This window comes from Salvia miltiorrhiza, chromosome 3 (assembly GCF_028751815.1).
Source record: "Salvia miltiorrhiza cultivar Shanhuang (shh) chromosome 3, IMPLAD_Smil_shh, whole genome shotgun sequence".
In the NCBI taxonomy this organism is placed as follows: Eukaryota; Viridiplantae; Streptophyta; class Magnoliopsida; order Lamiales; family Lamiaceae; genus Salvia; species Salvia miltiorrhiza.
The window spans coordinates 12,527,232-12,549,417 of NC_080389.1; the positions used below are offsets into that span (position 1 = coordinate 12,527,232).

Below are 22,186 nucleotides of genomic sequence, written 5' to 3' on the forward strand. Positions count from 1 at the left end.
AAATGAAGGATAAATACCCCGAACTGTTTTAGAAGAAATATGCAAATTTCGGGACGAAATTTTTGTTAAGAGGGGTAGTATGTAGTGACCCGCTCTTTTATAAATATTAAATCCAGTAATGAGTGTTTATTTATGTTCATCAGTGAATGAAAACGGTTATTATTCTGATATGAATTCAGCTTATGATCCTGAATTTATATTGTTTAAGCAGTTAATGATATTATTTCAGAGTTATAACTGACTTAGCAAAGTCACGTTATTTATTTAAGCGAGATGGAATTAGAATTTATTTTTACTCAAGTCGTGGATTATTTCCGACTCGTGAGTTAATTAAATCTGCGGATTTAATTTATATATCAAGACAACGAACAAATTAAATCTACGGATTTAATTTAGATTCATTTTATAACTTATCGATTTTAGCAAGATATCACATGTCGAAATCGAGATTTATTTAAATAAACAGTACAAGCAAATATGAGCACGTGATTCACTTTACAGTTACAGAATCACCGAGTCAGAGAAAATACATCAATAATTCTCCTCTACAATTTTTTTTCCTTTCTTTTTCTTCTCTTTTTCTTTCCATTAAACTTTGTTCCCACACCACTATCATTATGTTTTTTTTCTTTTTCCCCCACCACTACACTCAAGTGTGCATTCCACACCCAACAACTTCCTTTTGATCCAGACTTCAGAAGCAAATAACTCTCATTTCATTCCCATTCCACGCTTAGAAAATTTCAGAACAGCAAGGGCCTTCAATCGTTCTATGCCAAGAGGTAAGCTTTGGCTTAAATTTCTCCAACTTCTTACAAGATTTTCACCTGCACTGATGCAAACATTCACTTCAGTTGCAGTTTCAACCCATTAATACCGTAAGAAATCGAAAAGAAAGCAAGAGGGAACATTCATTCATTGCTCTGCCAATCTTTAAGTTCAACCATTCCAGTTCATTAAACTCAACAACAAATCACCAACCAATCAGTTCGAACATTCAAGGTATTATACTATCTCGAATTTCAATCCAATCAAGCATTCATGTCAACATGTTTAAGCTATGGCATTACAACTATGTCGATTCATTCACTGTTACTTACGCCTTAGAACGACAAACCATGAGTATTCTGCCCTTAACAACTAGATATTGAAGTAGAAGAAGAATGAGATTAGATAACTTAGCTTTAAGAAATAGGGCCGGCTGCCTGTTCGGTCGAGCCGACACAACGACGACGGCGGCAGCTCCTGCTGCCTCGGCGGAAATCGGGTGACAGCAGCAGCAGCATCGCGAATGGAGCAACGGCACTGAACCTCGCCGGTCATCCAGTCGCAACGGCGGCAGATTTTGACGACAAGGAAGGCTAGGGCTCGGTTTCGAGGAATGAGAATTAGGGCTCGGATCTTGGGGCGACCTCCCCTGATTTTGAGAGACGACAACAGAGGTAATTTTTGGACGCAACGGTGCGACGGGCGAGACCGGAATACGGCAGCGTCGCCGGCGATTTCAGGTGAGAAAGGGGGGGGCTGACAGGTCGAGTCTTATTTTAGAGAATTAGGGCTCGATGACGCTGTTGGCTGATATGGTAAACTGAGGAGGAAGTGAGACGAGGGGAGAAGGTTGGTTTGGCCGTCGACCTCGCCGGATTTTGAAGCCGCGCCGGCGAACCCCTCCATGAAGAGAAACCGAGACTGATTATTGAGAAGGAGGGGCCGACTATTTTCGATGATAAGGAGAGAGAAGCGGGTGCGACCACGCCGGGCCTAGGCTCGGTGGCAGCCGACGCCGGTCGGAGCCCCTCGGCGGAGAGAAACCGCGACTGATCTTAAGAGAAGGGGAGTGCTCGACTGTTGAGAGAGGGGAGAGAGGCGACTGATTTGAGGATGAAAGAGAGAGAGAAATTCATTGGGCTTTTATTTTTCCTTGGGCCGAAACTTGGGCCTTTTAAATTTTCGAAATGGGCTGCAAATCTTTTTGAATTGCCTTGCATATTTAATTGATGATAGGCCGATTTTAATTAAGTTGGGCCAAATTTGTGGGCTTTATTTATTTTAATTGTTTTGGGCTCTCTTTATAATTCATAAATTGGGCCGATTTTAATTACTGTATGGGCCTCTAATTTTAATTTAAGTTGGGCCTAATTTATTTTATTCTACAATTGGGCCTTCGATTTTTAATTCTTTTGGAGCTTGATTTTATATTATTTGGGCTTCCATATAGTAAATTCGAACTGGGCCATTTCCTTATGAAATTTGGGTCGAATTATTTTTAAAGTTTAGGCTTCAATTGTTTTAAAAGAATTGGGCTGAGATATAGTTATTAATGGACTATTATTCCAAATCCCAATTATATTGTTTGGGCTCGAATTGTTTTAATTGTTTTGGGCCAAAGACTTTTAAGATGGGCTTTAATTCTTTTAAAAGATTGGGCTTGAATTAATTTAAGAAATTGGGCTTTGTCTTTTAATTCTTTGGGCTGCTGTACCATATCAACTGGGCCGAGTTTAAGCTCAGAATAATTCATTCTATTCTTGGGCTAATTTTAAATTTTTGGACTAAAATTTTATTTAGTTGGGTCTTACATGATTTATTTAATTGAGCCCAATTATTCATTATTTAATCATTTGGGCCAAGAATTATTTAATTACTAAACCAATGAGTTATTTCAATTGGACCTTTCATTTTAGCTATCCAGGCCCATTTCTGTTTAATTAATTATTGGGCTACCTTATGTTGAGCCTTTTAATTATTCGAACTCATAACATTTCAAATTCTCATTATTAAGCCCGGTTAATTATGAGTTTATAAAACGAATAAGCTGAAATATTTAATTATTTTCTATCGACTACGAGGAGTGGGATTTATTTAATTGGCGGATTAGAACACCTGAAGCGAGTGGATTATTTTAGTTAATTACTTAACCACGCAAGATGAAACCTAGTTGGTATTTATTTGATCCGATAGTGAGGATTAATAGTAGTAATTCTTTAATATCATCTCGGAGTAATAAATCATGCATAAAGATCATGCATAATTAATTCTGTATTCTCATTATTTGAGGATTTTACTCGAGCAATATCTTATTTATATTCTCGTAATAAAGGTCAAGCACGAGATTAATAATCAGTCAAGGAGCTACTGTACCACAAAAAGTTTCTAACAGGTGGGCATTACTTTCATATATATCAAATGAGTTTAAATGTTACGTTCAAGCAAGTTATTTCATGACTAAATTAATTGAAGTTATTTCAAATATTGTCTTGCCATAAAATGTTTAAATTTCAGTATGATATCTATCTGATGTGACTTTAATCATGTAATCGAATTCGGGTCTTGAGCAGTTGATAGCTATCCTGCCAGGGCTAGTGTACACCAGTGACCGTGAGTCATCTAGCGGGTTGGCCGGTCAAGTGACCGTGAGAGGTGGCCACCTCTCCGGCACAAAGTTCCAGATATGATAGATTACAAGAGAACTTAGACTGCAGTCGAACTTTAAGAATCACAAATGAATTTAGTAAGCTTGGGCCTCTTAGCGAAAAACTCCCTTGCTGTACTGTTTAATTATGGCATGACAATTTACAGTTTTGAAGCATGTATTTTATACTTAGGCATACGTGCCCACTGAGTACTTTTGTACTCAAGCCCTGCATATATTTCTAAATGTGCAGGTTGAGCAGTTGCCGATGGTGATGAAGTGACGAGCGGGACTCTTTTGTCTTATTATGTATTAATGAACTCTAGGGTTACATGTCTTCATACATGTAATCAGAACCTTATTCCGCTGCGTACTCAGAAGTTTTATGTTATTTTGGCTAAGTCAGAGTTATCTGAACTTATTAGTTATTTGAGTCTATACGACTAAATCTCTGTTATATTATAAATATCCCTTTTGTTAAATGATGAAATGCGATCTTTCCTTGTTTGATTATCCCCTTTCTACCCCGCTTCTAATCTCCCTCCATTAGTCACGGTTTCCCCGGCTTAATTATCCTTAATTAGGGCCGGTCGTGACAGTACTGGCCTTCCCCTTTCCTTTGCCCTTTGTTACACGTGGTGCCATAGCAAAATGTGCCTACAAAACCAAGTGTGAGTCTTTATTTGACACAACAAACGACAACAACAAGATACTAGAAAACAACTTAACTAAGCAATTTAGCCCGGGAAACGGGCGAATTCTTATTCTAAAAGCACATAAATTTATCACACCATCACAATGCATCTCACAACAACACATAGCATCAAAATCAAGCCCACAATCACCAAAATCTCCCCCCCAAACTTAGACATTTATCTACACCCAACACAAGCAAATTCTTAAGCAATAATGTCAATTAAGCATAAATTCACCGATTAAATTGCAATTAAATGAAAGACCCATCATCCTAGACATGTATAGAAGCAATTAAATGCATCAATTCAACAATGTAGCACAATGTAGGAAAAATCCTAATTTTGAGCCCTAATTGCATATAAACATGTAGAATGCAAAATATCACAAAATAATCGGTAAAAATCTTCTAAATCATGCTTAGAATGTAAAAATGAAGGAATGAAAGCAAGTAAAACATACCTTGTAGTTGGATTTGGAAGTGAAAGTAGAGAGGAAGAGTGTGTAATTTCGTGGGTGGTGTGAAATGAGAGTGAAAAGTGAGGAAGAAGGGTGAAAAATGGGTTAAAAACCCGAGTCAACGCAAGTCAGCGCGGGGCCAGGAGGCCCGCGGTCCCGCCCGCGGCCGCGGGTGGTGACCGCGGGACATCCCTGGATTGCGCGTTTCGCCCGCGGTCCCACCCCGCGGCCGCGGGTGGTGACCGCGGGCACCCTGGGAGTCTTCACCTTTGAAAAATTCAATTTTTGGCGTTTTTTTTTTTTTTTTTTTTTTTTTTTTTTTTTTAAGATAAAGGGAATTAAACTCACAAACAAAAGAAATCACACACATATAAAAATATATACATAGATGAATATATAATACCTATGTATATGTGTGTTTATTGAACTTGCAAAAATTAAAGATACCTTGTTGGGGTGCCTCCCAACTAGCGCTTAGTTTAACGTCGTGAGCTCGACGTCTTCATGATGGTGTCATGTCTTTGGTTCGGCGAGAATGATGACGGACACTTTCTCTCGTGGCTCGGCTCGAAAGTATGCCTTAATGCGTTGGCCATTCACCACAAAAGTGCGTCCATCGTTGCCCTTCAATTCAATAGCTCCATTGGGGGAGACCTTGTTGATGAGGAATGGGCCCGACCATTTGGACTTGAGCTTTCCCGGAAAGAGTGAAAGGCGGGAATTGAAGAGAAGGACCTCATCCCCGGGTGCAAATTCCCGTTTGTGGATCATCCTATCATGAAACCTCTTGGTCCTCTCTTTGTAGAGGCTTGAGCTTGCAAATGCCTCACTTCGAAATTCATCCAACTCATTGAGTTGAAAGACTCTAGCTTGGCCGGCCTTCTTGAAATCAAAATTGAGCTTCTTGACCGCCCAATATGCCCTGTGCTCTAACTCTACGGGGAGATGACATGACTTCCCGTATACAAGTTGGTATGGTGACATGCCAAGTGGTGTCTTGTACGCCGTTCGATATGCCCAAAGTGCGTCATCAAGCAAGAGAGACCAATCCTTCCGGCTCCCATTCACCGTCTTCTCTAGCACTTGTTTAATCTCCCGGTTTGCCAACTCGGTTTGACCATTGGCTTGGGGATGATAAGCCGTTGTCACTCTATGCTTCACCCCGTACTTTTTGAGAAGTCCTTCCATCCACTTGTTGCAAAAGTGGGATCCTCCATCGCTTATCAAGGCCCTTGGAATTCCATGCCTTGTCAAAATATTCTTTTGAAGGAACTTGATCACCACTTTGGAGTCATTGGTTTGAGTAGGAATTGCTTCCACCCATCTTGAAACATACTCCACGGCCAACAAAATGTATTGGAAGCCGAAAGACATTGGGAATGGGCCCATAAAATCTATGCCCCATACGTCAAAGAGCTCAACTTCAATCACATTGTTAAGGGGCATCTCGTGCTTCTTTGATATTCCTCCCATTCTTTGGCATTGATCACAACTCAAAATAAATGAGTGGCAATCCTTGAAAATAGTTGGCCAATAGAAGCCACTTTGAAGCACCTTAAAAGCGGTTCGGTTGGTGCCAAAGTGCCCTCCACTAGGGGAAGAATGACACTCCCTCATAATAGCTCCCCATTCCTCTTCGGGTACACACCGCCGGATGATGGTGTCGGCACATCGTCGATACAAGAACGGCTCATCCCATAAGAAGAATTTCACATCATGAAAGAATTTTTTTCTTTGGTAACGATTCAACTCGGGTGGTGGATGAATGCCGGATGCAAGATAGTTGACGTAGTCCGCATACCATGGGGTGTGGGTCTTTACTTGCAAGATTTGCTCATCGGGAAAATTCTCATTGATGGGCACATCAGCATTTTCCCCTTCCACGGGATTCTCAAGTCTTGAAAGGTGATCAGCCACAACATTTTCACATCCTCTCCTATCTCGGATTTCAATATTAAACTCTTGAAGGAGGAGGATCCACCTTATCAACCTCGGCTTGGCATCTTTCTTCTCAAATAAATACCGGATGGCCGCATGGTCGGTGTGAACAATAGATTTTGTGCCAATGAGGTAGGAGCGGAATTTGTCGAAGGCATACACAACCGCCAAAAGTTCCTTTTCAGTGACGGTGTAGTTTGATTGAGCCTTATCTAGAGTCCTACTAGCGTAGTAGATGACTCTAAATAGCTTGTCTTTCTTTTGCCCCAACACGGCCCCGACGGCGATGTCGCTTGCGTCACACATGAGCTCAAACGGTTGTGACCAATCCGGTGTGATCAAGATGGGAGCACTCACTAAAGCCTTTTTGAGTTTCTCAAAGGCCACCAAACAATCTTCATCAAAGTTGAACTTTGCATCTTTTTCAAGAAGGTGACATAAGGGTTTGGTGATCTTTGAGAAATCTTGGATGAATCTTCGATAAAACCCGGCATGTCCAAGGAAGCTTCTCACGGCTTTCTCATTGGATGGTGGTGGAAGCTTCTCAATGGCCACTATCTTTGCTCGATCCACCTCCAATCCGGCTTTGGAGACCTTGTGTCCAAGCACAATTCCATCCCTAACCATAAAATGACATTTTTCCCAATTCAATACAAGGTTAGTTTCCTCACACCTTTGCAACACAATAGATAGATTATGGAGACAATGATCAAAAGAATTGCCAAAGATAGAAAAGTCATCCATAAAAACTTCCATTACATTTTCAATTAAATCATGGAAAATGGCCATCATGCATCGTTGAAAAGTAGCGGGGGCATTGCAAAGACCAAATGGAATGCGTCTATAAGCAAAAATGCCATAAGGACAAGTGAAAGCGGTCTTTTCTTGGTCCTCCGGGGCAATCATGATTTGATTATACCCGGAGTACCCATCAAGAAAACAATAAAATTCATACCCCGCCAACCTATCAAGCATTTGGTCAATAAAAGGAAGAGGAAAGTGATCTTTTCGAGTAGCTGTGTTCAACATCCTATAGTCAATACACATCCTCCATCCATTTACTAACCTAGTTGCAATTAGCTCATTATGCTCATCTTTTATGACGGTTATCCCCCCCTTTTTAGCAACAACTTGAGTGGGACTAACCCACTCACTATCCGAAATAGCAAAAATAATTCCCGCATCTAGCAATTTGAGAACTTCTTTTCTTACTACTTCTTGCATAATAGGGTTTAACCGTCTTTGGCCTTGCCTCCTAGGTTTAAAATCATCTTCCATCAAAATCCTATGCATGCAAATGGATGGGCTAATCCCTTTTAAATCGGAAATTGACCATCCTATAGCGGACCTATACTTCCTCAAAACATTTAGCAATTGATCAAGCTCATGAGGAGAAAGGTAGGATGATACAATTACCGGATACGCCTCATCCTCACCAAGGAAGGCGTATTTCAAGTGTTCGGGGAGAGGTTTTAACTCCAAGCTGGAAGTCTTCTTCTCCACTCCTTCATCTTTCGGCTCTCCATTTCTCAAGTCCAAGAAACATGCCTCTCCTTGTGAAATTTTCTGCACAAAGTTCATTTCATTAGCCTCAATAAATAAGTTAGAAGCATTAAACTCATCATTATCAACAAAAGAGAATAGAGGGTTTAGGAGGCAAGTGTCCATTGGATTGTTGTAGATGTGGTACTCCTCCATGTTGATGCAAGACTCTATCACTTGCATCATCTTGCATTCACCAACCCTCTTTTCTTCTTCCTCCTTGTACTTGAGAGCCTTGTGGATTGAAAATGTGAAGCTCTCGTCATTCACTCTAAGGGTGAGTTCGCCCTTAGCAACATCAATGAGGGCTCTCCCCGTTGCCAAGAAAGGGCGCCCCAGAATCAAAGGCACATCTTTGTCTTCCACCATGTCCAAAACAACAAAGTCCACCGGGAAAATGAAATTGTTGACTTTCACTAGGACATCTTCTACTATCCCCTTTGGATAGGAAACGGAACGATCTGCCATTTGAAGGGCAATTGTGGTTGGCTTGATGGTGCCAATCTCTAGCTTGTTGAAGATTGAGAGCGGCATCAAATTTATACTTGCTCCCAAATCACACAAAGCTTTCCCAAAACGATCATTCCCAATATCACAAGGGATTGTGAAGCTCCCGGGGTCCTTGATCTTGGTGGGGATTTTTCTTTGGAGAACGGCACTACATTCTTCGGTTAGATTGACCGTCTCATTCTCTCCCATCTTCCTCTTGTTTGATATGACCTCCTTTAGGAACTTTGCATAGGAGGGCATTTGTTTCAAAGCTTCAATAAGTGGAATGTTGATGTGCACCTTTCGAAAAATCTCAAGAAACTTGGAGAATTCATTCTCCACATTCTTCTTTTGATGTCTTTGAGGAAAAGGGATTGGTGGGCAATAAGGTGGTGGAGCCACGTACACCTCCTTCTTCTTTCCTCTATCTCCTTGTTCCTTTGAAGGGTTGCCATCTCCAACTTCAACCACAACACCACTTCTATCTTTTTCGTCGGGCATCTTGGGCTCTTCATATGTTGTCCCACTCCTTAGAGCAATGGCCTTGCAATGCTCCTTGGGATTCACGATTGTGTTGCTTGGGAATTGCCCTTGTTGGTGTTGATTGTTTATAGACTCAGCAATTTGTCCCACTTGTATCTCAAGCATTTTCAATTGCTTGGCTTGAGCTTCTAACTTCTCATCCGTTCTTGTCATGTGAGCTTGAGTCGTGGTCATGAACTTCATCAATATTTCTTCAAGGTTGAGCTTCTTCTCTTCCTTGATCATGCCATGGCTCACCGCAAATCCGGGCGGTGGTTGCAAGAAATTGTTTGGATTGCTATAGGAGAGGTTAGGGTGGCGGTTAGGTTGGAATCCTTGAGTGTATTGCCCTTGCCCTTGGTAGCCACCTTGTTGTTGGGGCCGGAAGTTCGCATAGCCTCGGTTGTTGTTGTTGTTGATGTAGTTCACATCCTCGAAGCTAGTTTGTTCTTCAACCATGGGCTCTACCCTTGACATTGATATAGCATCAATCTTGCTATTCATGGCGGTCAATTGAGCCGTCAAAAGAGCTATCGGATCCGAGCTTGTTGTAGCCGCCACCTTCTTCAAGATGATCCTCTCCGTTGGGAATTGATGGCAATTGGTGGCCAAGTTCTCTATGATGTGAGCGGCCTCCTCGTGGCTTTTCTCCAACAATGCTCCATTGGCCGATGCATTCATGTCTCTTTGCATCTCACCACTACACCCGGTGTAGAATACACAAATGATTGTGTTTTGATCTAAACCATGGTTAGGGCACTTCCTTAGCATCTCTTTGAATCTCTCCCAAGCTTCGTAGAAGGATTCTCCATCAAATTGGTGAAATTGGACTATGTCCTTCTTCATCTTCATGGTTCTACCCGGAGGGTAGAACTTGTTGAGAAACTTTTGAGCCATGTTCTCCCATGTAGTGATAGAACCACCCTCTAAAGATTGGTACCATGTCTTGGCCATGCCCCTTAGCGAAAAGGGGAAGAGTCGAAGTCGAATGGTATCCTCCGGGACTCCATTCATCTTGATGGTGCCGCATATCTCCAAGAAGTTTCCAAGATGTCCATTCGGGTCATCTTGGGAAAGACCGGCGAATTGGTTTTGTTGTACCATATTTATGAGGGCCGGCTTGAGCTCAAAATTGGTGGCGTTGATTCTCGGGGCATGCACTCCTCCTTGTTGGACAATGGGTTGGAACATATTGCTAATAGGTGGTGGTGGTGGTGCATTCCTTTGAGCCTCTTGCTCATTAATTTTCCCTTGCATGGCTTCTAATTGCATTTGAAGTTGACGGATTAAGTCGTGATTTTCCGCCATAGTTTCCTCCAACTCTCTATCTCTTCTTGTTCTTGCTTTGTTGTGTCGACAAAAAGCTTCAACCTCAAGGTTTATAGGTATAAGAGGTGCACCCTTAGATCTTGTGTTCATACACTACCTATCAACCAACAAGAACAAGAAGTCAAAACACAATCTTAAAATAGAAAACAAAAATTAAAGCAAGTAAAATGTCTAAAGTAGTTAAGCACAATGAAGCAAAATATCACAAGCAAAGAAACTAAACTAATCCCCGGCAACGGCGCCAAAAACTTGTTCGCTAATATTTTCACCACGCCGCAAGTATACGGTGTAGTTGCAATATAGGGAAGCAAGGTCGTATTCCACAAGGATTAGTAGTCAAATTCTAGTGATTACCGTAAGTCATTATGCTAGAGCTATTTAGACTAAACAAGGAGGTGAGTGGTTTAATTATCAACTAAATACTCAACAAGTGCAAAGACAAATAAAATCAAATAAGCAAAGTGGATTAACAAGTGATTAAGGCGATTTAGGGACTAGGCATCGATGATTAAGCAAAGGACTTCAATTATAACTCAATACTAATCTTGACGAACCTAATTATCTAGAGTGATCTCCCAACTAGTTCTAGCCCCCTCCCGGACGACTAAAACGGTAGATTACGGGTCATAGTTGTCGTCCCCGGTCAACTTCTAACCTATAACTCCCAAAAGCACACAAAGATCGACATACTCTCACCCAACTCTCAACCTCCCGGTTATCGAATTGATATGTTTCAAACACCTTATCTATTGCAATTATCCTCTCCCGATTCAAAGTACAAATTAGAAATGCATAGAATGTGGCCAACAATCCATACAAGAAATAAATCAAGGGTTTGAAAAGATAATGTGCAAATGAACAAACAAGATTTATATTGAGCATAAATAATCAATCCATTACAATAATCATCTAGCCTAATCCCCAAATCAAAGAGAAATTTAGCCTAACATGTTCAAACACAATAAATCAAAGTTAAAGGTGTACATAATGAAAGAGAGAGTAAGAAATGACAAATCCTATTTATGAGCTTCTTCTTCCTTCTCTTCTCTTCAATGGTCTTCAATGGTAGATGGGTGTGTGAAGGAGGCTAGGGTTTTTGTGTGTGGAGTGTTGGGGAAGATGAGTGATGGGGAAGAAGAATAATGAGAGAAAAAGGGGGAAAATGGGGTTTAAGGGCTGAAAAAAACGCGACTCCGCTCTTTTCCCGCGGTCACGGCCCGCGCCCGTGGTGCTCAAACGTGGGCGAAACTCAGGGAACCCGCGGTCCCGCCCCGCGGCCGCGGGTGGTGACCGTGGGGGGACCCGCGGTCCCAGCCCGCGGCCGCGGGTGGTGACCGCGGGACATCCCTGGACTTGAGCACTTAGCCCGCGGTCCCACCCCGCGGCCGCGGGTGGTGACCGCGGGCGATACCTTCCCCACGACGCGTGACCGCGGCCGCGGCCTCTGTGCGCGGCTGACTTTGTCGGCCCCGTTCTCCCTCGTCCGAGCTCCGATTCGGGCGCCGTTCACGCTCATGGATTCCTCTCGAGACGTACTTCAATCCTATGCTCTCACAGTTCTCCAATCAACTCTTGATTTGCCCTGAAAATACTCAAAAACTATACCAAGCAATCAAAACTTCATAAATACTCAAAATTGGGATACAAACACATATATGCAATCAATTCATGGGGAAAAATGACAACAATTCATGTGATATTGAGGTATGAAATACATGTTTGTCACTCTCTCAATCATCCCCCCTCTCTCCTCTTGTTCCACCGCCTCCGCCGACTTCACCTTCCATCCGCCATCTTCCACCGCCTCGCACCTTCGGCGCCTCGCGCCTTCGCCACCATCCTCACGCCTCCGCCACCATCCTCCTGCGCCGCCTCCACCTTCCTCCTGCTCTGCCTCCAACGCCTCCGCCGCCTCGCGCCTCCGCGGGCTCCAACGCCGCCTCTGCCGCAACAGCCGCTGCCCTCGCGCTTCCGCGGGCTCCAACGCCGCCTCTGCCCTCCGCCTCTCGCCCACCACCTGCTCTTCCATTTTTTTGATTTCTCTGTGGTGTTTTGGTGTTCCGGCTCAGAAATTGAAATTAAGGCCCAATGTTTTGGTGTTTTGGGCAGGGTTCGCCTCCGTTTTTTTAATTTCCGGTGGTGTGGTTCAGAAATTGTGGTGGTGCGGTGGTGCACAGGCGGTGGCGCGGCAGTGGCACAGGCGGTGGTGCAGCAGTGTTAATGAGCCTGAGACCCTTAATTAAAGTAACATTAACTTTTTCAAATATACCATTTAACTCTTAATTTTAGTCTCCTAAATACCTGTGCCCAAAAGAAAGGCGACTTGATTAACGGGACGGAGGGAGTAATATATACTCTTCGTCCCACTAGGTTTCCACAATTATTGAAAACAAGAGTGATTAAAAGATAAAATTGATAGAAATTAGTGGAGCCCACAACTTTTATGAGATAATGGGTTTTCTTTTTCGAAATGGAAAAATAGGACATCGCATAATGACAAATATGTCATGTTAAATGGGAGAGGGGGGGAGTATTAATTAAAGATAAAGTAAAAAAAATTAAATAGAAATATAGCGGTATCAAAAGAAGTAATGATCAATTATATGTAGGGGTGTAATCGAACCAAACCGAATCGAATAGTGGTGTGCTCAAGTTTGGTTTGTTTAGTATCGAATCGAATCCCGAACTTTAATTACCGAATACTTTGAGGCTCACGAGCCTAATCGAGCTTATACGAACTTTCTAAATTTATATTTATATTCAAAATATTGATTATTTTATTTAAAATAATAAATATATATATTAATTATTTTCTTATGACAAATAAAATTAATTAGAAATTTAATACAATTATTATTAATTTTAGTGGATAAATATAAGTTGTATCTACTAATAATTTATACTCCCTCCGTGACTCCGTCCATGAAAGAACTTCCTAACAGGGAGTGGCACAAGTTTTAAGAAAAAATATTGTTGAGTATATTGAGAGTGGATAAAAGGTAGTTGAGTGTATTGGGAGTGTTGAAAATGTGTTATAATTAATATTGAGAGTTGTGAAAAGTGAAAAGTAAGAGGATTATAAGTGGTGGGGTATAGTCCAAAAATAGGTAGGAAGTTCTTTTGTGGACGTCCCAAGAAGGAAAAATAAGAAGATCTTTCGTGGACGGAGGGAGTATTTTTCAAGCTGAATCACTTGACGAACATGTTCGAGCCGAATACTACTAAGCTCAAGTTTGGTTTGTTTATTTATCGAGCTTCTCTAAACAAACTTGAACGAGCTTTTTTGAGCTGAGCTCCGAATAGTTCGCGAGCGACTTGGTTTGTTTACACCCCTAATTATATGGAAGGAGTTGATCAAAGAAAAGAAAAATATAAGCATTGGTCAAGAAACTTCTGATTTGAATGATGATCAAAAGTTGAAGAGCCCTTATTCATTATCAACGGAAAAAAAGAAAAATAAATCACACGCACTAAAAATCTTGAAATTGGGTAAAACCCTCTTATTAATCAGATAGAGCCCATTTCTCTGATAAAACTATTTCTCTAGTAAAAATCTTCACCGCAGTTTATCAATTTTAGGGTTTATTTTGGTTCCACGCCTTTGAATCTCATGCTTAACCCCTTTTTTAAGGGGCAAACTTAACCGCGCCGCCGCTTCTCCATGTCACACCGTTGTTCAGAGCCGCGTAGCCCCTGACCCGTACCATCATCGCCCTTGATTTTGGTCTTGCTAAGGTAACCACCAGCTCATAGTTGATTTGCTATTCTTCTTCGTTATTTTGATTTCATTATTGTATAGATGAAGAATGCGGAAAATAGAATAGGCAGAAGAAGAAGAAGAAAAAGAAGAAGAAGAAGAAGAAAAAGAGGACGAAGAAGAAGAAGAAATCAGCAATCTCTCCATCTTCCAGAAGAAATCATCGAAGAAATACTGTCAAGATTGCCGGTGAAATCACTGTTGAGATTGAGGTGCGTTTCGAAAACATGGCGATCTTTAATAGGAAGCAAATGCTTCATCAAAGCCCATCATCAAAATTCAATAAAAAATCCATGTTTCCCCCATCAAAGGCTCATTAGAGTGACGACTAAGTATGATAGGCTTGAGGAATGTTCTCTACAATCGTTGCTGAGGAAACGACTTATTAGTCGATATTCACTTGATAATCTAGAGATTACTACATTGCTGCCACTTCAAAGTTGGGGATGCTGTAATGGGCTGTTCTGCGTGATAGGCTTGAGCAAATGGCCAGAAAGAGTTTACTTGTGGAACCCATCCACTCGGACCTCCAAGAAACTGCCAGAAATTTCTAGTCCCGGCTATGTTCGTAATTACGGATTCGGTTGGGTTGAATCGAGTGATGAGTATAAGGTGTTTGTGCTTTTGGTTGATTATGATTATTACCAGGGGATAGGTAACTCCAGCGTTGGTAAAGTTTATAGTTCAAAGACAAAATCATGGAAAACAATTGAGCTCTGTGATGATTTAGATTACTGTTGGCGAGGAGGGGTGTTTGCAGGTGGGAAGCTTTACTGGAGGAATTACGGAGATAAAGAATATATTATTTTCTGGGACTTGAAGAGTGAGGTGTTTGGAAGGATTGAGCTTCCCTTCGATCACGAGTTTTGCACGAAATGGTACTGGTTTGTGGATGTGCTTGGTGGCTTACTTTGTGTGCTATGTTATATTGACGATTATACAAGAGTCATTCGAGTTTGGGTTATGAAGGAGTCTTGGAAGAGAGTGGCGACTTTTGCTCATCTTGTTGAGCTTCTTCAACCAGCACCATTGATGGTGGGTCGTAAGGGAGAGATTTTGCTCAATTGTGGATCCACTTTGTTGGTTTACGATCCCGGAAGTAATGTGTTCCACCGTCGTCTTGATGTTTCTTACGATTCACGTGTCCATGTTGAAAGTTTAGTCTCGCCAGAAGATTTATGAAAGATGGAAACAAAACCTTAGAGTATGATCATGAGTGATTTTGTAGCATACTATTTCTTCACAATTATGTTCACTTATATATAGTTTGATTTGATTATACCTAAATGGATGCGTATTGTTTCTAAAGTGATTGTCAAGAAGTTAATTTTTATAGAGTTGAGATTGGTTGAACTTAACCTCAGCTCCCTACTTCATTAATATTCTTTTTGAGAATAAAAGAGAGCACTTTAATTCCTTATCATAATGTTTATTCCCGTTTTTAATACGTGATTTATGTGCATAGCTTATGATGGGGCATGTTTTGATTATTTCGTGTCACATCCAATGCCTTATAATCTCCACAAGCTAGTGTCGGAATTTAATTAAGCAAAAATTAATATCTTTTGTAGAACTCTTTTCAGGGAATCTGTCGCATTTGATTCCTTTGACAGCTCTTAGAAGTGTATCTTATCATCTAAAAATTGAAGATTAACATACAGAAGCACGAGTTTACCTTGGTCACATTTAGGTGAGACTTGTTGCAAATAGAATGTTAATGTTTGCTTTCTCCAAGAGTTTGTCTTGTTCCGGCGGCAAAGAAAATTCAAGGTGTTTATTTTGTTTGATAGATTTGATTGAAAAAAAAAATACTCATCTTCGTCTATAAAAAAATGTATTATAATTTGGGGGCATCTGTTTTAATAATTAGTTGAGATCCACTACAAGATATGCAGTTGGACACCGATAGAATCACCGATGATCACACGTTCATAAGTGATTACCGACGAAAAAGTGATGTATTTCTTAAATATGGTAATCGAGAGAAGCTAGGTTGAGAAAGAACAACATGATAGAAAATGTAGAGAGAATTGATAATGTCTCTGATATATTTCTTTAGATTACAATGCACCCTTTTATAGTGTAAGGGTGAATCAAATGTCAAACTACAATCTCTTAAAATCAAATACAATCTCTTAAAATCAAAAGCTAAAGATTTTATCGTTGAATTATTATTCATGATCTTTGAATAATAATCTTTGACTTATGCAGATGGTTATTTTCAACACTCCCCCTCAAGTTGAGTAGTGGCATTTCCGATACTTAACTTGTCCAGAACTTCTCTGAAGACTTTTGTGTTTACAGCCTTAGTCAATATGTCAGCCAACTGTTCATCCGATCGTATGAAAGGAAGTTCAATGATCCCACTATCGAGCTTCTCTTTGATGAAATGCCGATCGATCTCCACGTGTTTGGTTCTGTCGTGTTGTACGGGATTTTCAGATATACTAATCGCAGCTTTATTGTCACAGAAGAGCCGACTTCCCCTTCTTGGAGGAAAGCCAATCTCTGTGAGCAATCTCCGAAGCCATAGGATTTCAGTTATCCCACTTTTTACTCCTCTGAATTCTGCCTCTGCACTTGATAGGGCCACTACTTTCTGTTTTTTGCTTCTCCATGTGACCAAGTTTCCTCCAACGAAGGTAAAATATCCGGCGGTAGATTTCCTATCATTTGGGTTACTGGCCCAATCTGCGTCTGTAAACCCGTCAACTTCCAAATCTTCCTTTTTTTCAAGCAAAATCCCATAATCAGTGGTTCCTTTCAGATACCGGACAATTCTCAAAGCTGCCTCCATATGCTCCTTCTGGGGTTTGTGCATAAACTGACTTACTATTCCAACTGCATATGTGATGTCGGGCCGTGTATGGGAGAGATAGATGAGTTTCCCAACAAGGCGCTGGTATTTTCCTTGATCTGTTAAGTCAGCTCCCTCAACAATTGTTAATCCATGATTTATCACAATCGGTGTTTCTGCAGGTTTACACTCGAGTAGCCCAGTTTCTGCAAGTAAGTCAAGGACATACTTTCTTTGTCTCAGGAAGATTCCCTTTTTCGACCTTAAAATCTCAATTCCAAGGAAGTACTTCAGAGATCCAAGGTCTTTCATTTCAAATTCCAGGAACAAGTTTTTCTTCAGGTTTACTATCTCTTCAACATCGTCTCCTGTGATAATCATGTCATCAACATAAATGATTAAACATGTTACCTTTCCTTCTCTTCGTTTCACGAATAATGTATGATCAGAGTTACTCTGTTTATAGCCATTTTTTGCCATAGCTAAACAGAATCTCCCGAACCATACTCTGGGCAATTGCTTCAATCCATAGAGTGTCTTCTTTAGCCTGCACACTTGACCTGCCTCGAACTCTTCGGAATAACCTGGAGGAACTTCCATATATATCTCTGCATTGTCATCCAATTCTCCATGTAGGAAGGCATTAGTTACATCCAACTGATGCAAAGGCCAATCCTTGCATGCTGCTACTGAGAGAAGTGTTCTTACTGTGTTCATCTTGGCCACTGGTGAGAATGTTTCTTCATAGTCTATCCCGTAGGTCTGAGTGTATCCTTTTGCAACCAACCTAGCTTTGTACCTCTCGATTGAACCATCTGCTCGCCTTTTGATTGAAAAAACCCATCTGCATCCCACTGGCCTCTTTCCTTCTGGCAGCACACATCTTTCCCATGTCCCATTCTTAATTAGTGCATCCATTTCCTTCTTCATGGCATCCCTCCAATGTTTATGTCTCCTTGCCTCTTCTACTGTCTGGGGTATATCCTCCTCTTCATAAAGAGCTGCTTCAAAGGCCCGTGCCATCTCTGTGAGTTGTCCTTGGGCAAGGTTGGCAATCGAGTACCTAGTCTTCCGTCCCTGCCAGTCTGGAGAGTATCGCTTTGGTGGTTTTCCCCTTGTACTTCGGGGAGGCAATGTGTACTGATCTGTGGCACCTGCCAACTCAGTACGTTCATCATCTTCATCCGTATCCCTTCCAGTTTCTGTGTCAGTGTCTTCATACCTCTGTTCCTCAATGTTAGTATTAACTTGAGAACTATTGAGATTACTTACCTCAGGATTTGAAGATGGGGTTGATAGTGGGATCGACTCGCTGGACATCTCGAACTGAACCTGTGTTGTAGATGTCTCGGCGGGTGTGCTAACCTTCTCTGTTGGACCAACGTCTGGCACAGAACTTGGCAATGACACTGAGCTAGTTTGAGACGGATGAGAAGGTAGGGAAGGAAGGGTTGTTTGGACAGTGGATGGCGTATGGAGCCAACTTAGGGAGTCGACAATCTCATTTTTCTCCCCCTGACTCCCATGTTGGCGGAAAAAATATTCTGTTTCAACGAAGTCACAGTTTAAGGTAGTGTATAGGTGATTAGCTACAGGATCATAACATCTATACCCCTTCTGATTTTTGCCATACCCCAGGAAAACACACTTAACAGCATTTGGTGAGAACTTTGTACGATTTTGTTTAGGGATATGAACATAAACGGTGCATCCAAAAATTCTGGGTTCCAGTGTGAGGGATGAGGGTATTTCAGAGTGAGTAGCTAGGAACTCAAGGGGTGGTTTAAAGTTTAGGATATGAGTTGGCAGTCGATTCAAGAGGTAAACAGAGGTAGCTACGGCTTCGGGCCAGTAAGATTTAGGGACTTGGGAGTCGATGATAAGGGCTCTAGTCATCTCTAAAATGATCCTATTTTTCCGTTCAGCTACCCCATTCTGTTCAGGTGTGTAAGGACATGTTGTTTGGTGGACAAGACCTTTTTCAGTGAAGAAGTTTTGCATCTTGGAATTTACATACTCCCCCCCATTATCAGATCTAAGGATTTGAATATTTTTCTTGTATTGTGTTTGTACTAGATTATAGAAGTGGGTGAACTTTTCAAAAACTTCACTTTTGGATTTTAAGAAATATACCCACGTCATTCTAGAACAATCGTCAACAAATAACAAAAAATATCTAAACCCATTATCACTAGTAACCGGAGCTGGACCCCAAACATCAGAGTGAAGTAAAGAGAAAACTGACTTCACACGAGTATTATTAAGTTTAAAACTGTGACGATGGCTCTTAGCCAGAAAACATGTCTCACAGTTCAAAGGGTGTGAAGTAATAAGGTTTGGATAAATTAACCTTAAATATCCTATGGATGGGTGTCCTAACCGCTTATGCCAAAGCCAAGTCTGTTCCTCTGCCAGTCCTTGAGTTAGCATCACAGCACCCTGTTGAGCCATCCTATCCACATAGTAGAGTCCTCGATATTCAGTGCCACACCCAACTATCTTCCCCGTCCTCGTATCCTGTAAAGTGCAGAAGCCAGACTGCATTAGTAAGTTACAGTGTAATTCTCTCGTTACTTGGCTAACAGACACCAATTTGTGGGATAAAGACGGGATATATAAGCAGTTTGGGAGACATAATTCAGAGGATAATTTAATAGTTCCAGCTCCTTCTACATATGCTAAATTTCCACTAGCAGTTTTAACATATTTTTTCTGGGTAGGAAAAATTTCCATAAAATCCGAGGCATCAAAGGACATAGTATCTGTGGCTCCACAATCAAAAATCCAATGGTAGTCTTTATATGGTGTTCCAGAATTAGAGGAGGATACTGCTAAGGTCTGAACAAAATAAGAGCTGTGAATGAGTGAGGGGTTTAAAAGGTATAACCCCTCATTACCTTCCCCTTCGTGAACCCTAGCCGCCAGGGCACCTCCTCTCCCCTCGTTAATGCGCGTCTGTGGCGGTGGTGGTCTGACGTTGCCTGCCGGAGTTCCGGCATTGGCGGCTCGTGTATCACCGCCTGACCACGCCCCGCCAGTCGTTGCAGCAGACACGATTGACGTCGGTCTTGTGCCGCTGACCGCCACCGTCGCTTGTCCATTCGGACTCCACGGTTGATTCCGATTTTTGGACGCAGCTCTTGATTTCTTCATTTCGTCCCACCATTCGGGAAATCCGATGAGTAAGAAACATCCCTCCTTGGTATGTTTTTTACCTCCACAGTGTGTGCAAACGAGTTTGCTCTTGTCGATTTCCCCTTTCCTGTTGTTCCAGGTTTGATTTCCTTGCTGTGGTCGATTGGAGAGCGGTGGTGGTCGGCTGTGGTTGACCGCGGCGAGTCCGGACCCGATTCCTACGGTCGGCGATTCAGAGGATTTGAGGATATCCTCGTTTGTGGCCTGCCTTCGTACCAGTCCGTAGGCTCTTCGAACAGTTGGTAATGGATCCTTGTCCATAATCTCCCTCTTGATATTAGCATATTTGTCATCCAATGCACTTAGAAATTGATAGAGGCGATGGCGCTCCTCCCTCTTCTGATATCCCTCTATGTCTGTCGGACTCGGATCTCTGGTATCAATCGAGATCCATAAGTCCTGCATTTTGATCCATAACCCTTCTAGTGTCATAGATTCTTGTTTGATTGTCATGGCTTGTCGGTGCAGATCATAGATTTGGAATGGATCAGATCCACTTCCATAAGTGATCGCCAATCCTTCCCATAGATCAGCGGCGGTTGCGTACTGTGATACCTCATTCACAAGTCCGGTTTCGATATTGTTGATCACCCAATTGAAAACGCAGTTATCCCGTTGCTCCCATCTCGTGTAGCTGGGATCGTCAATTGCGGGTGGTTTTGAAACTCCATTAATGTGAGATGTCAAACCTTTTCCCGCAATTGCCCGTTTCATGAGGTTAACCCATAATGGGTAATTCTCCCCATTGAGTTTCGCCTTGATGGAAATCTCTCCAAAAGATTCAAGTTGGTCGTGGTTTGGTGGTTTATGGGCCGATGAATCTGGAATTCTGAGGCTTTGTTTGAGGAATTCTGCAAATTGTGCAGCAAATTCCATCGGGAAATTTGGTGGGGTGTGGCTAGTTTTTTCTGTGTCTGAAGTTTCTTGTTCTGACATGGTTTGATTTGATGTTGAGCAAATTTGTAGGGGAGGAAAAAAATATACAGTGCTGAACAGTAACTTGAACAGTAACTGCCACGTAACAGTAATTTGAACAGTAACTTGAACAGTAACTGCCACGTCACCTTGAACAGTAACTGCCACGTCACCTTGAACAGTAACTGCCACGTCGCTTTGAACAGTAACTGCCACGTCACCTTGAACAGTCACTTGAACAGTACTTGAAACGGGTTAACCTTCTCTCCCAACCCTTCTCTCCCAACCCTTCACCTGCTCCTCTCTCTCTCTAGATTGCAGAAAATTTTTTTCTGCTTTGGTTTGGTGTGTAGTAAATTTGTAGGGTTCTTTTTGGTGGTTAACCTGCTCTGATACCATCTTAAATATGGTAATCGAGAGAAGCTAGGTTGAGAAAGAACAACATGATAGAAAATGTAGAGAGAATTGATAATGTCTCTGATATATTTCTTTAGATTACAATGCACCCTTTTATAGTGTAAGGGTGAATCAAATGTCAAACTACAATCTCTTAAAATCAAATACAATCTCTTAAAATCAAAAGCTAAAGATTTTATCGTTGAATTATTATTCATGATCTTTGAATAATAATCTTTGACTTATGCAGATGGTTATTTTCAACAGTATTAACCACGAATGATTGCCTTGGATGAAGTCGACACTTTCAACAATGGAAATGCCAACCGAAATGATTTACCGATGGATTTAACGACATTCGGTAATTTTTTTAATTTTGTTTTTATTATTTTTTGTCGACTGACGTTTCCATCGGTAATGTTAATGTTAACCAACATAAATCTAGCACACGACAAGTCCTCCGCCTCCGACCCGGCCAATCCCAACGTCACCACCCTGCTATCTTTCAACGCCACAACTGCCAAAAACTTCTCCTTTCTTTTTGAGAATAAAACAGAGCACTTTAATTCCTTATCATAGAACATTACAAGAGACCTCACTGTAGAGTTCTCTGATCTACTGCATATATTTCCTTTTCTATGCTGTTGCTACTTTATGCAAGTTTCAGTTTTAAAAGTGATGAAGCTAAACACCACATAATTTTTAAATTTTTTTTTATTAATTTTTGGCTCGGTTCGTGAAG

The 22,186-nt window shown here is 41.4% G+C and overlaps 1 protein-coding gene and 1 non-coding gene across 2 annotated transcripts; both read left to right on the forward strand.

Annotated features, from left to right (window-relative positions):
• The first annotated feature begins 9,797 nt into the window (after window positions 1-9,797).
• On the forward strand, window positions 9,798-9,904 carry LOC131019217 (small nucleolar RNA R71). The gene has a single exon (XR_009100138.1). It is a non-coding gene; the product is annotated as a small nucleolar RNA R71 (small nucleolar RNA).
• A 4,003-nt stretch (window positions 9,905-13,907) lies between these two features.
• LOC131017569 (F-box/kelch-repeat protein At3g23880-like) lies at window positions 13,908-15,508 on the forward strand. Its single transcript, XM_057946370.1, has 2 exons — window positions 13,908-14,119; window positions 14,184-15,508. Exon 2 carries the CDS (start codon window positions 14,184-14,186, stop codon window positions 15,321-15,323), a length of 1,140 nt encoding a protein of 379 aa, XP_057802353.1. The 5' UTR covers window positions 13,908-14,119; the 3' UTR covers window positions 15,324-15,508.
• The last annotated feature ends 6,678 nt before the right edge of the window (window positions 15,509-22,186 follow it).

What these genes read in the sequence shown, in the direction of transcription:
- LOC131017569 (XM_057946370.1), top strand. Translation starts at nt 14,184, where the DNA reads ATGAAGAATGCGGAAAATAGAATAGGCAGAAGAAGAAGAAGAAAAAGA.